Source organism: Apium graveolens, chromosome 4 (genome assembly GCF_009905375.1).
Source record: "Apium graveolens cultivar Ventura chromosome 4, ASM990537v1, whole genome shotgun sequence".
Classification (NCBI taxonomy): Eukaryota; Viridiplantae; Streptophyta; class Magnoliopsida; order Apiales; family Apiaceae; genus Apium; species Apium graveolens.
The window spans coordinates 308,391,443-308,405,001 of record NC_133650.1 but is presented as its reverse complement, the minus strand read 5'-3'; the positions used below and the strand labels follow the sequence as shown (position 1 = coordinate 308,405,001).

General features: G+C 33.8%; 1 protein-coding gene and 1 long non-coding RNA gene across 6 annotated transcripts; one reads left to right on the top strand and one right to left on the bottom strand.

Moving 5' to 3' along the window:
* The first annotated feature begins 6,545 nt into the window (after positions 1–6,545).
* On the top strand, positions 6,546–10,192 carry LOC141721631 (diacylglycerol kinase 1-like). Of its 5 annotated transcripts, none has more exons than XM_074524630.1 (6): positions 7,310–7,539; positions 7,740–7,786; positions 7,953–8,095; positions 8,973–9,060; positions 9,169–9,285; positions 9,777–10,191. In XM_074524630.1, the coding sequence occupies exons 3-6, from the start codon at positions 8,088–8,090 to the stop codon at positions 10,083–10,085; spliced, it is 522 nt and encodes a 173-aa protein (XP_074380731.1). In that variant the 5' UTR covers positions 7,310–7,539; positions 7,740–7,786; positions 7,953–8,087; the 3' UTR covers positions 10,086–10,191. The 5 variants fall into 5 exon arrangements, 3 of the variants coding, with proteins under 3 accessions (XP_074380731.1, XP_074380732.1, XP_074380730.1); XM_074524631.1 differs by having other exon boundaries at positions 7,706–7,786; XR_012574800.1 differs by lacking the exons at positions 7,310–7,539; positions 7,953–8,095 and adding an exon at positions 6,546–6,621 and having other exon boundaries at positions 9,777–10,192.
* Positions 10,193–10,814: 622 nt separating this feature from the next.
* On the bottom strand, positions 10,815–13,465 carry LOC141721632 (uncharacterized). Its single transcript, XR_012574801.1, has 2 exons — positions 13,172–13,465; positions 10,815–13,019 (listed from the first exon to the last, which is right to left on the bottom strand). It is a non-coding gene; the product is annotated as an uncharacterized LOC141721632 (long non-coding RNA).
* Between the last annotated feature and the right edge of the window lie 94 nt (positions 13,466–13,559).

Genomic DNA, 13,559 nt, shown 5'->3' with positions numbered 1-13,559 from the left:
CATCCCAACTCTTTCCCTGTGCAATGTAAGCTTTGCTTTGCTGCTTTTCAGAAGAGCTTCATATTTTGCTTCCAGTTCAAGATAAGCTTTGTCTTTCTTTGCCTTCTTAGGTTTCCTGCATTCTGTAGCAAAGAGGCGTAGTTCATCACAATTGAAGCATCTTATATTAGATTTGTCAACAGATTCAGTTTTGTAGCAATTCTTGCTATCATAATTGTACTTCCCTTTTTCCTTCCAGCTGCTATCTTTGTTGAAAGACTGTCCTTTACTCTTGAAGTATCTTGGCTTCTTTACTCTAATGTTAAAGAATTTTCTAGCCAAATAGTCCATTGACTGATCTAGCTCATCCAGTTCTTCAAGAGTATAGAACTCATCATTTTCCAATTCCAGAATGACTTGCTCTTGTGAATCATTTGTTCTTTGCTCACTTGTTAAGGCAACTGAAGTTAGAGATCTCAATGATTGCCTTTGAATCATCTCTAGTTCATATGTTTTGAGAATTCCATATAGAACTTCCACGGTTATTCTGCTCAAGTCTCTCCCTTCCCTGATTGCTGAGATTTTCTGTTCCAAATGATCAAGAAGAGTAAGCAAGAACTTTAGATTCACTTCTTCGGCTTTATAGTATTTGTCATAAAGTTGCAAGTCATTTATCAACTTATTGAATCTTTCAAACACATCAGTAATGCTTTCCTTTGGCTTAGCCATGAAACCCTCATACTGTAAAATCAGTATCCTTCTTTGATTTGATCTAACTTCCTCAGTTCCCTCACAAAGTATCTCAGTCTTTTCCCATATTTGCTTGGCAGTGTCACAGTTGACAATGTTGTTGTACATCACATTATCAAGCGACTCAATCAATATTAATTGCAAGCTGCTATCCAGGGAAACTTTCTCTTTTTCGGGGTCACTATACTCGGAAGGATCTTTTGGAGCATAATGAGCTGGAATAACCAGGTCTCCATCTGTAGATTCCTCAACTCTAACCATAGGAATGAAGAGTCCATTCTTGAGGATCTGAATGTAGAGTGGATTGGCCATCCTGATAAACAGCATCATTTTCTTTTTCCAAAGAGTGTAGTTAGTTTTGTCAAAAGTAGGAATTTTGATGCTATGATTTTTTGTGTATTCATTCTTCCAAGATCTTGAATCTGTTTACTTTCAGATTTGTCTCTCATACCACTTGTTAGGAAATGAATAACACACGGGGGGGATGTGTTTTATTGTTTTTATACTTTTCTTGAATGTTTTTGTCTTGGTTGAACAAAGTAAATTAATTCTTGTAGTGAAATGTGTTCATGCAAAATTTAAGTTTGCAGAAAATAAAGAACACGGATCTTCAAAACTCACTTAATTTTATATTAAAATTAAGATTGTTTTGCTACAAAATTTCTAGGATCTTTGTTGATAAAGAGCTTAGCTTCTTCTTGAGAGTGTTACAAGAAATTTGATCTAAATTGTTACAACTGACTAAGGACCAGTGTTAACTTTATAACTTAGTTAACTGCTGGTTTACACAGTGTGTAATAAGACATGCTATTAGCTTTTCTAAACTGTCACTTGTCATTTCTATTTATAGAAAAATAGATCTTCCATTTCTGGCTTAGCATATCTTTAGCATCTCGTGTTCACTTTGATCTTCCTCTGTCATTTAATCTTTACCATTGATCTTGCGCATTCTTCAAGCTACTTTTTGTAGACTTGTCAATCCAGCTGTTTGGATTGTTTATCTTGGATATTGAACTGATCTGCAACTTTGTACTTTGAGATTATACCTCGAGATCTCCAGTTTAGGTCTATAGAACACTTGACATCTCGATAAGTATATTGGCTTATCGAGATCTCTAGTACTCTATATTTAGTTTGGCTTGTAGAGGTCTTCAGTTCTCTATAAGAGAATTTAGGCTTGTCGAGATCTCTAGTCTTCACATCTTCACTATGACTTATCGATAACTCTTAGTTCTCTAGTGGCTTCTTGACTTGTCGATATCTCAGAGTTCTCTAGCAAAATTAACTTGTCGATATCTCAGAGTTCTCTAGTGATCTTGTCGATATCTCTGAGTTCTCTAGTGAATTTTGACTTATCGATATCTCTGAGTTCTCTAGTGGAACTTGACTTATCGATAACTCAGAGTTCTCTAATGAATGTAGACTTGTCGATAACTCTGAGTTCTCTAGTGAAGAAATGACTTGTCGATATCTCCAATCTTCAGTTCTTCAATTTGGCTTGTCGATATCTCTGAGTTCTCTAGTAGCTTTCCTGACTTCTCGATAAGTCATTTTGGAGTTCTCGAATGACTTCTCTATAACATTAAATCTTTAACTTGTAGAGATCTTGACTTAGAGTATTTTTCCTAAAATAGATTTATTCAACTCCAAACTTCTTCATAATTCTTCTGAGGCATGATCTTCTTGATCTTCTTCCAAATAGAATTCTTAGGCTTGACACTGTTTATAGAAAAAGGCTTCAGTCTGCTCCTTGGACATTTTTACAGACTTTAAATGTTACAAGTACAAAATAAAATTTAAGATAACAATACAACTTACTTAGGGTTGACAAAATGTCTTAGTCGCGTTAAAGTACATGCATGTCTTTTACAACAGGAAGAGATAGAGAAACCTGAGCTTGCTACAGTTGACAATCTGCTGATGAATTTCGAACTGGGATGGGATGATCAGAATCCATACAATCATGGATTTGGACTGTGAAGTTTGTGCGATGCACTAGCCACGTGCTGGCCAATACCCATGTTTGAAGCTCGAGAACAAACTTTGGAATGGTTGCGTGATTTTTGGGAATGGTTGCTCGATTTTGGAGTCATGCCAGGCAGGGGCGGAGGAAGAACATATTACTCAAGAGGGCATTTTTCAAATTTTTAACATTCGGGGCACAAAGAAAGCTCATGTCAAAATCACATATTAGATTTATCGAGTACAATTTGATCGTCTCGGCTTTACTGCACCTTTGAGAAATTTAGAGGCAACTTCTAAAGAAGACCTGGTTTTGTAGTTTGTCTTACATGTGTCTGCTAAGATATATTGTGTTCATATGCATAGCTCCTTGATAGATTTATTTGATACTATCATGAAATAGTTTCATACCCTTTAACTCCATTGATCATCAGCAACCAAGATTTTGCCAGCAGCATTCTTCTTAAAGTTACCTGATTCTGCGGTTCAAGAGTTTTCTCTTACATGCTTGATTTCTATATTTTCTCTTACATACTGGATAAGATACGATACCAAATTGAATACCAAAAATGTTATAAAAGGATGCCTAATTGGTGATGTGACATTGTGAGATTTTATAGACGACATTGGATATTAAATGTTTTTTAATGTATTTTAAACCCAAAAAATACCAGTAACTTGTAGGGTGAAAACTTTAAATAACCTTTTTTTATTAAAACCTGCCAATAATACCCACGCTCCAAATCAGTGCCCAAAATAACCAAAGGAACACGCATACAAGAAATCCGTGTACATGCCACGCATACAACATATGCGTATAGTATAAAAAAGTTGGTTAGGTGACGTGTGAGGGAGGTACACGAAGGATGCAACCTCTATATTCACCACAATCAATCCATCAACAAATACATATAATTACACATATCTATAAATACAAACACACAGAGAGAGAGAGAGATAGAGATAGAGAGAGAGAGAGAGAGACGGACCAACAACTTCAGCAAGAGGGCCTTCATCTTGATAACCACGACCACCGACGCCGAAGCCACGACCGCCACCGCCTCTTCCACGGCCTGATACTTCAGTCTTTGTGATTGGCAGCTAAAACACATAGCACACGCATGTGCTATATGCGAGGTTAGCATACGCATTCAGTGTATGCGAGTCTCCTTGGGTAAAATGGGCACTTGTTTGCAGCGTGGTTATTTTGGGCATTTTCTCTAACTTGTATTCCACCAAATTACTATGAAAAAGAACAGTTTATAAAAAAATATGGTTAATATCATGAAGATTGCATTTTAGAAGGACAGAAAATTGCATAAATTTAGATAGACTGGACAATTTATAAAAAAAAACTTTTAAGATTGACTTTAAATTTTTAGTTATAAATTTCACTTACACATATATTTTCAATATTTATGCTAAGAAATTAAAAATAAATTAACATATATAATATAAAACTATACAAAATGTAGATATTTAAATTTATTCAAATTAATATTTTACAAAAAAATAGTTGTAAATAAGTTAACAAATATAAAAAAAACTTGAAAATATATTATATATCACGTGACATGTTTAAAAATATATTACCACTAAAAGTAAATAAAATCAAATTATAAAACTAAAATAACAAACATAGCATCTTATAAAATAAAATTAAACCAAACATACTCAGTATATCCCGCAAAAGCAGGGTCTGGGGAGGGTATGATGTACGCAGCCTTCCCCTCATTCGAAAGAATAAAGAAGCTGTTTCCCAAAAGACCCCCGGCTTGTGTGTGAACAGTAAATATAGAATATAACTATAAAAAGAGATAATAACACAATACAGAATAGTTACTGTTTGTAGTCACTTTTATCCCATATAATAACACTTTTTATATTTCCAACCCAATCTTGCTTAAGAACACTGGCATAACATCTACTTTGTAAATCAAATAACTCCTTGTTCCAAAAAGACAAGACATTATATCGAAAGTAACTGTCGCAAGTCACTCGTTTTTCTTCAGAGATCCACCCAGATAAGATGTATATGATGTATATATCTTCTTAAAAAAGTACCCAACAATGGAACACCCACAAAACAGACTCTTGAATCTCAAACAACACGCAAAACCAGATTACAATCGAAAATATGGAAATTGCAACAACCGTTAATTTTGGTGCACTAACAGATTCCATTATCGTTCCTCGTTCCATTTTTTTTGGGAACACGTTGAAAATTCGAGGGAGAATGGAGAGAATGAATGTCCGCCAATGCAGTTACCTAAGAAAGTCAACGCAGGATACTCAATGGCCTATAATTTGTAATCACAGCCAAACTTAGTGAAATATAAAACAAATTCAATAATACATAATATGTATGTATATGTATGTGTAATATATAAATATTTTTATAAATATAAAAATATTTTTATAAAAAATATTATAAATACTTTTATAGTATTTTTTTATAAAAATACTATAAAAATATTTATACATGTATAAAGCTAGTTCTTATAAAATAGTAATATAGATATAGTATTTGTTTGATTTGCAGAGAATACAACCAGTCTAGCAAAATACATATAGAAAGTGTCTATTTTATTTATTCATATTATATTTTTTAAGTAGAAAAATATTTATTGGCGCTATAAATACAAAATATCATCAATATATTCCTCAAAACCTAAACGACGACGTTTCTAGGGAAATCGATCTCAACGGGCCTCCGGCAGCGAAGCGCCAAGCTGTGCCTTCCTCCGACGATCCTAACAAGCCTGTGTACGGAAATCCGACTTACGACGGCGTCATTGCCGGAAAAGTCTCCGGCCAGAAGTGGAAGCAGGTAAGGACGCATCGATCGTCGGCGACGAAGGTGAGTTTGAGAGGAACGATGTTCGAGCAAAGAGCGAAGGAGAAGGAGATGAAGAAGGCGTATAAGGAGAAGATGAATGAGTTGAAAGAGGAGATAAGGAATCATAAGGTGGAGAAGAGGAAGCATAAGGAGGAGAAGGATAAGAGGAAACAGGAGAATATTTTACGAACCGGTTCCAATCTTCAGATTATTAGTAATCCCAAGACGCTTAAGAAGATTCAGAAGTCCAAGCAGCGGAAGTTGCTCAAAGTGGTACCTGATCATTTAGTTAAGAAGTCTAATTGAATTTTGATGTTATCTTGTTCATTGTTGCGGAATTTTTGTTGTTTTTTGTTTAGAATTTTATATGTGTTTTGGTTTTGTTGGATGATTAGTGACTAATGATAAGTATCTGTTCGAATGAATTTATACACTAGTCTTTTATTCGTGGTATTATATATATTTTTATTAAAGAGATGAATTTTACGGAAAAAATGACAAAAATAGTCGATTTTTGAAAAAATTTAACAAAAATAGCCGTTCTGAAAAAAGTGGCCAATTTTGGCCGATTGAATACTCCACTGTCAGTTGGGTATCTTATATAAAGTGAATACTCCTCTGGCTATCCCATCGGCCAAAATTGACCAACTTTTCAGAAATTGGTTATTTTTGTCAATTTTGTGTAAAAATAGGCTAAATTTGTCCTTCAACCAATTTTACGGAGGAATTAGTGCAAGTGTTTAAAATGAATGAGTTGTTTAGGCATTCTTTTAGCATACCTGCAGAAGCAGAATAGTAGATGAATGATTCTTATCAGAATTTGATCATTCTATGTGCCATCGTTGTTTCCTTGTCTTGTCAAGTAGTGTTATAAATAAACATAGTAACGAGCTAGTATCCTTGCTTTGAAAGTTGTTTGGTTGAACAATTTGGCAGCTGAAAAGTTTGAATCTCTGTTCCTGTTATGCCATGAGTGAAATTTGTGGGACAAAGTTGAATCCTAACATGTTATGGGATTACAGTTCAACTACCGTTATAGTTGTCGCTTTTCTACTGTCTTAGCCAGGGAGAAAGCAACAAATAGCCCTTTGGTATGTCTTGTTATTGTTCTATTTATCAACAATGTATGTCCTGTTATTGTTTCATTTGTCGACAATGTGAATGCACAACTTTGTGCCCTTCCTGCATCATGTTACCTTGCCATTATCCTTCATGGCAGTCAAGTTTGTTTCTTTGCAAGTATATCTCTTCCCAACCATCTCTTTCATTGCCTTCTTCACCTTTCCACCTTCGTGCCTTTGACCTGCTGTGCAATGTTTGAATATGTTTAGCAATTTTGACTATTTATTATTTTGTCATGAAGACCTGCATACTGCTTAAAGTTTAAAATAACGGAACCTTTCTCCACAAGCACTAGATGATAATGTAATATCATGTCTTTTTATGTAACTTTATGTTTTGTTGGTGTATTAGGATTGAATTATATGAAAAGGTCAAAAAGGTAATAAACTATAGATGCTAGTTTGCTACTCCCTCGGTCCCACTGAATTGTTTACGTTACTTTTCGGCATGCTTTTCAATGCTCGTTTAAAGTATACTTCCATAATATGTTTTTTTTTAAAAAAATCTGAAAAAAAGTTTCATGTTTAAACTTTATTCAGATTTTTTTTTAAAAAAAAAACATTATGAAACTATACTTTATTGAAGTCTCGAAATACTGTGTACGTAAACAACTCACCGGAACGGAGGGAGTACTATTTAAGCATAAATTTTCTTTGTTGATGTCATAACTTCATTCCAGTTCAGCAAATTAATAGAAAATCCTTTTCATCACTTTTAATCTCTTTCATCCAATACCTTCCTTTCTCATGTTCCAACCCTAATTTCAATTTACTCTTTCTGATTCCAACCAATTAAACCGAATGTTTCAAAAATAGGAGTTAATAGAATGGTGGTATATCTACTTGTCCTTATTTCATGATTGTGCAAGACCTCGGACCCTAAACTCTGTCAGTAGCATAGCCTCCTACTGCTGTATTACATTTTTTTATTAGTTCTTATCAGAATAGGATTATGAACTTATATCCATCACCATGCAAAAACCTGTCTTTCTATTTTAATATTCTAATTAAGCATTTATTGTTACTGTAAAGTATGTCGAATGTATTGGTTCAGGGAAGAGCGAACTGAGCCATTCACTTATTTGCAGTTAGACCCCCCAACACGAGAAGTAAAGCTCGAGTAAAGGCCATCTAGGTATCTACTGTACTGCTTTTATGTTGATCTAAGTTACAGTTTAATTCCGATGTAACTTTTCCATATTGACTGTCTTAATAAATTATCAGCCTTGTGAGATGGTTTGTCAGTTCTTTCATTGCTAGTGATCAACAAATGTTATCCAAGTTCTACTTGTGTGTTTCAGTAAGCTACCGACGTGAAAGTTGTGAGATGAATGGAAATAGTGACAATCAGTACATATAACACATAGAAGAAGAGTTTGTTGAGCAAGAGATATTAGAGACGCTTTAAATTGGGTATTGTAGAGTTGCGTCGTGCAATGGGAAGGTATGATTTAATACCAGTGTTTGGTAAAAAAAACATAATAAGAAAATTATATATTTAAGGAGATATTGTACTTTACATTAGGAGGTAGACTTGGGTTAAGACTTTTATCAAGTTAATGTTAATTATAAGAGGTGTGAGGGTAAACATTAGGATATAGGGTTTATGTCTACTTTCTTCATCGTTTTTAAGATCTGCAAGAAAGTTCAAGGGCATAGATAAGATACCTAGCAGGTATCTCTGATAATTCAACTTTCATTACACATTTCGTTTAATGAACTAGACCTTTAGAATTCTAACTCATATTAGATTTGAAGTTGTTGCAAATTGTATAGACACTTGGCTTTAGTATTCCCCACTTCAATTTATTTTCCTAGTACTGTTATCATCAGCTTAAATTAAAATATAGCAGTAAACTTCTTTGGGACTTGTTAGATTTGGTCTACGTAATGATTGTTGATCAGGCTGTGTAATGGAACAATAATGAAGACTTACTCTATTCGATTAAAATTAAAAAAAAAGCCTAGATTACGTTAGATGCTAGAACATAGTCCGCGAAGTCAAAAAGTTTTGTATGTTCTATTTTTTAACTAGATAGAGGTGATTGTATAAATATAAAGTGCAGATTTTTGATAAACTATAAGAATGCCTTAATTTCAGACTGTGCCTTTTTGTCTCTGTCCATGTTATAGAACTAGTCAGTGTAGTTCTCCTTTAACAATGCACAATACCAGTATGTTTTATCACAACATTTCTGGACGCCATCTAAACTTGACGGCTTTACTTTACGAGGCTTTCATCTAAAACCATGTCCATGTAGATTTAATGATTTAATAATTTGATTAATGTTGAAGTACTGAACATATTGTCTTATGTGCAGCATCAGGTCTATTGTTTGTCTTAATTTACCCAGCTTTTCTGGTGGATTCAATCCTTGGGGAACACCATCAGGAAGAAGACTTTTTTCTGTTAGTTTCATCTTCTGGTTACACAATGTGTGAAAATAACAGTGTGTCTGGTCTGCATAATGCATATCCTCGCTATTTGCTTATATTCTCTAATATTTTTTTTAACAGAGAGATTTGACTCCTCCTTATGTTGATGATGGGCTTATTGAGATTGTTGGTTTCCGAAATGCTTGGCATGGGCTAGTTTTGCTTGCACCGAAAGGGCATGGCACTCGTCTTGCACAGGTAGAGACAACTTAGATTCTTAAGAGATCATGGTTTGACTTTGTTGGAGTGTACTCTGGTTTAATATAGTTCAGCATTGAGTTCTGTGAATGAAGTTAATTATCCGGAATAGACATGCTAAGTTAGTAACATTATTAGTGAAGGTCTGCACAATGTTTCCTGTTGTCCAACCTTTAGAGATTTTTTATTTTAAAACACTGTTTTAAATGGCACATCAACTTAGCTTAGCTGGGTTTTAACCAAGCTAAACATCCAGTTCTATGTATATGTTCTTTACAAGTTCATTTTGTTATATTGACGTGAATACTATTGTTTTAGAGGTATAAGGGTGGGTGAAAAAGCTGGAGCAGCTGTTGTGGCAGTTAGTATATCCATAACAAGTGGATTATACGGAACTTAAGTTTTTACTTTAGTCTGTGTACATGGAGTTCTTTGTATCACTCTTTTATACTTTTGCATATGAAACTTGTTTTTTTTAATGTTAAACTTAGGCAAATAGGATACACTTCGAGTTCAACAAGGGTGCAGCTGAACACACATACATGAGGATTGATGGAGAGCCGTGGAAACAACCCCTCCCTGTTAATGATGACACTTTTGTTCTTGAAATTTCTCACTTTGGTCAGGTCACCGTTCTTGCAACCCCACATTGCCGATCAAAAAACATGTGTGCACCTCCTTTATCCTACACATCTGAGGTTGACCGTAACTTTCACAGTGAAGAGTTTGAGAACCGTGAAGAAAGGATGAGATTGGGTGCGGCTAATACTTTTAAAATTTCAGACGATCATAGCAGCTAGACGGTCTGTTGTTTGTCTTAGTTTCTTGTCCATTTGTGTCTCTTAATGAAGTTCTCTCCTCCGGGTAGCTGATGTATATGACAGCCTGAGTTTATATGTCAGTACATTGCAGCAAATTTTTTTCAGTAAAATTGTGAAGATATTGTGTGAATGTAAATTGCAGTGGATCTAATACAGAGTTTTCCTGCTACTGTTCTAGTTCAGCATTGCAACTTATTGTTAATCCTCTCTGTCGCTGTCGGGTTTATATTATTCATGTATCATCTAATCAATTATTTAACAGAGATTTATTGAAATAATTTTTACTTCTAAATAACTATAGACAAGTGTAATGTATATAGGAAAATGTCTAATATACCTAAACCAATTTACAATCAACTCATCTCTATGCATAAACATAACATGAATCAATGCTCTAAATCCGACAATGCTCTTTGTCGAGATTTTATACGTGTATTAAGAATAAACATAAAATTTCTGAAAAAGAAAAGGAGCTAACAAATAATTGGTCTCCTACACTGTTGAAAAACTCTCAAGTTTGTTATATTTCACTACACAAATAATACATTTTAAACTCTGTTAGCAGGTTAACAGTGAAGAATGGCGTAGTTGTAACACAAAATAGCATATTACAGAACCAGGGTAATTAAAAAACAACAAACTAGACCAAATCTTTGAAAGTTCAAGATAGCAGAATAGAAATAAGCAATAAGCAGGACTCTTTTCTCATATGTGAGGGAAGAAAATAAGTATTCCTAACATCGGCACAATTAAAAAAAGTACCTCCTGCAAATTATTGACAGGCCATGACCGTGTGCCGGAAAATGTAATTAAAAAAAGGGACAAATTAAAAAAAGGGACAAAATTGTTAGGCCTTTAGTTATACTGTAGAGGGGGTGAATACGGTATAAAACAATCAATTCGAGTTAAAGCTCAATAAACAGTAAGAATTTTTGTATTCATATATAAAAAATGATTATAAAACTCTATCAAATGATGAACATGTGTTCTTGAGAGCTACTAGGTTACACAAGATAATAAAACAATATTCGACACATATAGTGTTAACCTAATATGTGCTTATATACGTCACAGTTACACAATCAATCAGTTGATATGATATCCATTTGAATAAGGAATCCTGATACATATCCAACTATTGATTGCTATAATAAGTAAAGTCATATACCGACACATCTCTGAAAATATATCTTTTGTTGATATCTCCTGATTTAATATCTTTTATTGGACCGGATTATAACAAAATAAAATTTTGAAAAAAAAATCGTGGAGTCGATAAAATGTCATCAAACTAAAATAAAATAATACATTTTATCCATTCGGTCTAAATATAATAACAATCACTCTCGGCTAAAATAAAATTAAACAAAATAGTAAGTATAATTAGCTGGATTTGGTTGATATAACGGGTCTTAAGCTAACATAATTTTTCTGTTATAAAGTTTTTGTCATTGACATATTAAATTTGTCATTCGGGTTATCTGAATATAGTTAGTTGGATTTGGTCAGTTAACAGACTAATGACAATTTGTATACTATTGATATCAGCTAAAATTTATCTTTTAATTTAATATAATAATCTTTCGTTAACATACCTATAAAAATAAAATATAAATTTCAGTCGTTACATTATTTTTAAAAACTATAGTATCACTAATACACATATGTGTATATTAATAAGTATTATTAAATTATATTATTAAAATTCAAATAAATAATTTTCATAACTTTAAATTTTACTTCAAATTAAATTTAAAAAATATATGAAATATTAAAATAATACATATATCGAATGGGCCGTTATAAACTAGTAATTTTTGTAAATATAATAAAAAAATCTTGGCATTATAACCTAAAACCCTTTATAACCCATAAACCCCAAGACTAGACACGATCCACGATACAAAAATTCAAGACACAAACAAAACAAAGATATAGACCCTAAATCTAAGCACACAATGTCCGATATAAACCCTACATCTAATTACTTGCTGTACAAGACGGTGATCACCAATAAAGCTTCAAGACGTTACACTACTTTACCAGATTCTAATGACAGGTATATATATGATTATCCATACTTTGCAATTCATGGTTATTTTTGTATCGATGGGAAAGAAGTCGAGATTCCGGACGACAATAACCCAATGGCAGTGATATATGCTTCTGATTGCAAAGATGTGGGTGCTAAAGATGAAGTTGTGGGTGCTAAAGATGAAGATCATAAAGTAAAGACAGGATATGTATCCGGACAACATCTTTTTAACCCGTTGTCTGAAGAATTTTTGGAAGAATTCCGGAGGTCTCCCCCTGAATATATAATCGAAGTAGGTTGTTTTACATTTAAAGCTCTGATTTTCTGTGATTTACAAATATGTTTGTTTGCTCATTATATGTTAAATTGGTTTTCAGAAAACTGATCCAATGTACGAAGTGATGCGTGAATATTGGCATGGTCTTAGCAAAAATAAGTACTTGGAGAAAACCTGGGAGTTTCAAGGATATAAACATAAGTACGATCTTCCTTGTGATATGAAGTTTTACTTGACGGTCGCTGCTCATTATGGAAAACATTGCATGGATGTATTCTTGAAAGCATTGAAGCAACATGATGATTATGTTTTTGGAAGTCGTAGGAAATAAAAAGTGTTAACCTAATATTGCTTTCCTCTATCTTATTGTAATGAAGTAACGAAGCATCGAATTGTTGTTGAAAAGTATGGTTTAGATTGTTGAAAAGTAATATATCTTGATGCTCTTTGATTTCGCAGGGTTCACGACATTCAGTACAAGCCATTCTCAAAAACTTGGGTCTCTGAGGGCATTGATATTGCGTGTGATCAGTTTCGAATCCACAGATCTTACAATCTAAACCATACTTTTCATTTTCAACAACAATTTGATGCTTCGTTGCTTCATTACAATAAGATAAAGGAAAGCAATATTAGGTTCACTCATAATATGATATAAACAAATTAGAGATCAGATTGATTATTGTACGATTAGAGCAGCAAATCAATCAGATTAAAAACATGAAAAGCCCCAAAACATAAATCATCGCGTACCTTTGTCGAAACCACCAATATTCTTCACACGCTTCGCCGGCGTTTGTTCCGGCTTACAATTCTCATCGGCATACAATTCTCGTCGTTTTTCAGGCACGGCGATACTCATGGTGTGGCGGCGTGTACAGACGGGCGGTTGTGTATGTATATCCGTTTTCTCTGTCTTTATAAAAAAATATGGATGGTACTTGGGCTTGGGCTATATATTCTGTAATTGATCCATATCCTATATCTACTCGTATTCGTTCTTGGGCAGGGATTCCAACCGCTCGGGTCGGTTTCGTAAGATCTAAATTTGACCTGTTATGTTCCGGTTGGCTTTGGATTGGATTCGGTTCATGATATTAAAAACAAGAAAATGTTTTTTCGGGTTTCGGGTCGGTTTCGG